The sequence below is a fragment of the Polistes dominula genome, unplaced genomic scaffold, assembly GCF_049000335.1.
Source record: "Polistes dominula isolate Pdom_NZ unplaced genomic scaffold, Pdom_raw_medaka contig_18, whole genome shotgun sequence".
Lineage (NCBI taxonomy): Eukaryota > Metazoa > Arthropoda > Insecta > Hymenoptera > Vespidae > Polistes > Polistes dominula.
In genome coordinates this window covers 341,363-345,096 of record NW_028301164.1, presented here as the reverse complement: position 1 = coordinate 345,096, position 3,734 = coordinate 341,363, and the positions used below count along the sequence as shown (strand labels likewise).

Below are 3,734 nucleotides of genomic sequence, written 5' to 3'. Positions count from 1 at the left end.
TGAACATTTTTTTAAAAGAATACTTATCTATTAGTGAAAAATGAAAGAAAAATAAATAAATTCTATCGATTTGATCTATTCATTTTTTACTCCATAATCACACACAAGTATAAATATACGTATTAATTATATTGATACCTAATTACATATGTACATATATATATGTTTATTATAGTAAACTAATATTTTTCTTTCAATTTTCTATGATATAAACTTTTCAACTTACAGAGAAAAGTTTATTACTATATAATAAAAATAATTTATTTCTTTTTTCCTTTCTTCTTATTTGTTATCTTTTTCTTTCTTTTTATCATGGAAAAACAATTCTATCGATCGAAGTGATTCTCTCTTCGACCTCTTTCTCCAAAAATTTCCACCCTCGTGTCGCGAAAGAGAAAGCCTTGCGCAGGGTTGTTCGTCGAAAGCTTTGGAAATCGATGAACGTCCCACGAGAGGAAAAGGGAGAGAAAAACACACACACACGAACACATAATAGAGTGAAAGAGAAAGGTAGGTGTAGTCAAAAGAAGATAGAAAGAGAGTTCTAGTACTCCATAATTCGATCCTGCATCGATCTGTAGATCTTTCTTGCGCTTCGATTTTCATTAAATAAAATAAAGAATTCTATTAAAAAATACCCGATAGAAAATACTAATATTTTTTTAATTCTATAAATGATATGATTTTGTTGAAGAACTTACACGAGTAATTTTCAATACATATATATATATATATATATACTCGAGGGTCTCAACTTCCCACGTGTATTCTTTTTACCATCGATCATATACATGCATATTAACAAATAAATTAGATGGATAATTTTACAACGATGATACGTATACGTATATACAATTATATTTACACAGTTTCCTACATGTACGAATATATTTCCAAAGCCTCATATTCTCTCTGTCTCTCTCTCTTTCTCTGACTTTTTCTGTCTCTATTTATCTGTTTGTCTGTATAGGGACCGAGCCCTAACTGTAGAGGCAGCACACTTGTCGGAAGTGGCGCGCTCTGGTGTTTAATAAAAGCAAAAAACGGGCAAGAAGATACCTATATATGATGCTGAGAATGGAAAATGTAATGTGCAATATTTAAAATCAGATGAAAATGGATTACACCTGAGTACAACTCATTCCATTTACACTCAGGTACAACTGCAAATGTATATTACAAATATCGCTTTATGTGATTTATTCGTATACTCATCTCGGGGCTGTGTTTTGATAACAATTGCTCGTGATGAAATTTTTTTAAGTACGGTAGTTCCTAAACTAGAAAAATTTTATTTTAAGCATTACGTTCAAAGATTATTTATTAAGTATAATACAAGTAAATGAAGTACAAACATACTAGTAAATAGTTATATATTAATTTGTTTTAATATTTTGATATTGATCATAGTTTATGTATCAGAGTTTAATAAAAATTATATTTAATTACAATTATGGATTTCGTTTTATCCTCTAAATTTACAATTAGTTATTTTTACAATTTAATCATATTTTTTTATCATTCTATTTCTGATTTTTCTTGTTTAAACAGGGGCTTTTGAATATTTATGATAGCACATATGACAAAAACAATTTCATCAACATGAGGCAAAAGTGACACTGGTACTTTGGAAAGAATATTAAAGTCTTTTATTCGTTGATTCACTCTTTCAATGTGTATTCTCACTGAAGCAATATTGTAAGTTTCATCAACTTCCTCAGGTGTAAATTGATTTTTGTTGCAAAACGGAGGCATAATAAAAATCGCATTTTTCTCTTGCACTGTTGTTTGTATTTGCGGGAAACCTTTATCTGCTAGCACAACATCACCAGGTTCAATTAAATCTATTAGACCACAATCATTTGTGATAAAACAATCACCAGCACGACCACCATAACACTTTGACAGAAAACTTATAAATCCACTTGGAGTACACCCTACTAAAAATTTCATTGTGTGATGATGCTTATAATCTGAATACATTAAAACTCGATGTTTAACTGCTGGTGGAACTTCTGTGTTTACTTCGGTGCAGTCAATGATAACACGAGTGTTTGGATAATGTAGCTTAAATGATTCAGGTAAAGTTGCTTGAACAGCGGCTTTAGATGGCCAGAATATAAAATTTTTCAATAGAATATTTAACTGTTGCAAATTCTTTACGAATATTTTATTTACAGTAGTCCGATGAATATTAAATAAGACAGAAATCGCAGTAAATGTCAAACCGGTTTTCAGCTTCATTAACGTAATTAATAATTTTGTTTTTTTGTCAATGCCAGAACGTTTACATTCTGGGAGTTGATTCAAAAGCCATAGAAAGATAGATAATGTAACACCTGTTAAGCTACTCATAGTTTCATTACTTGTAATAGATGAAAATCCATGGAACCCTTTGCAATGAGATTGTACAGACTCGAAATTGATTGGATCGCAACTGGAATCTTGAACATTTTTTTCATAGGCGGCATCGAAGTTTCACACATTTTATCTGCAGTTTTTTTTACAGATATATTAACTTGGACTGCTGCAGTATTAATACCATCATGATTATTCATATTACAAAAAAAATAAGTACAATTATCAGTTGAAATATCAGGAATGAATTCCTCAGTTTGAGAAGTAATACTTCGATAGGCTGGGGGAGAAACATTCATAACATTCACGTCCCTATCACAGCTGTCCTCAGTTTCTGTTATCATTTCTCCTGCGTCTTGCTTCATTTCAATGTCACTTGAATTATTTTTATTATCTTCAATAGAATTATTGCTGTTGATACTGTCAGTTAATATTGATTCTTTGACGTTCATTTCCTTATTTAATTGACGTGTTCTTGACCGTTCAAATCGTTGTAGACGTTGAATGGAATTTCTTGTGTTTTCTTTTCCAGGAAAAATCGAAGGAACATAAGATGGGTGATATGAGTTGTCTGATTTACTATTATTTATAAAATGAGCACTACAAATTCTTGTATGTTGATTTGGCTCCCATTTTTTCGGATTTTTACTAAAAAAAAAAACAACGAAATTTTAAGGTTAAATTTATATTATTATATAAATTTTAATTTAATTGTTATATGGAACTTTTTATTCAAATGAAATACTACTCGGTTTGATTTTGTAATATTTAAATTACTATGCCACTGCTGTTGATAATTATAATTTCTTACTTACACATAATTTTTTACCGCATTTATCCACTTTATACGTTTATCTTCCTTCCATGAGGCACCACATTTACTCGAGGGAAAACAATAAAATTTCACTGGCATATCGACTTGCCACTTATGACGAGATTTTTCTGTGCATCCTTTGATACAACAAGATTTTCCTGATCGAGACATTTCGATTAATTTTTCAATATTTATTTAAACAACATTAACTAAATTGAAAATAACGTGTTGTTGCTTTACTTTGATTACCCGTTTTTTGCACATTTCTGTTACCAGTTGGCGTGACAGTCTAGCGGCTCGGTCCCTATTGCGCGCAGCGGTTTTATATGACCACGTGATCGTTTCTATGTAGTTATTCTTATACATGTTTACATATATACATAGCTACGTAGATACGTAGTTACTTACTTATACACATACATACGTATCGGTCGCGTTATCGATTATTTTAGCCATGTGAAACTTTCCCCTATACCCTGTTCATCCCCACTTAGCGTCTCGGCATCCAGTATAGAACGCGATATCGACGTTACATCGCAGTTCATGCCTTCCCCAACATCCC

At 31.2% G+C, this 3,734-nt stretch overlaps 1 protein-coding gene and 1 long non-coding RNA gene across 5 annotated transcripts; one reads left to right on the top strand and one right to left on the bottom strand.

Moving 5' to 3' along the window:
- The first annotated feature begins 967 nt into the window (after positions 1–967).
- LOC149030471 (uncharacterized) lies at positions 968–1,779 on the top strand. Its single transcript, XR_016178678.1, has 2 exons — positions 968–1,157; positions 1,552–1,779. It is a non-coding gene; the product is annotated as an uncharacterized LOC149030471 (long non-coding RNA).
- LOC149030470 (uncharacterized) lies at positions 1,304–3,486 on the bottom strand. Of its 4 annotated transcripts, none has more exons than XM_089178775.1 (3): positions 3,413–3,486; positions 3,174–3,330; positions 1,304–3,006 (listed from the first exon to the last, which is right to left on the bottom strand). In XM_089178775.1, the coding sequence occupies exons 2-3, from the start codon at positions 3,269–3,271 to the stop codon at positions 2,352–2,354; spliced, it is 753 nt and encodes a 250-aa protein (XP_089034901.1). In that variant the 5' UTR covers positions 3,272–3,330; positions 3,413–3,486; the 3' UTR covers positions 1,304–2,351. The 4 variants fall into 4 exon arrangements, with proteins under 4 accessions (XP_089034901.1, XP_089034899.1, XP_089034900.1 ...); XM_089178773.1 differs by having other exon boundaries at positions 3,413–3,478; XM_089178774.1 differs by having other exon boundaries at positions 3,174–3,470.
- Between the last annotated feature and the right edge of the window lie 248 nt (positions 3,487–3,734).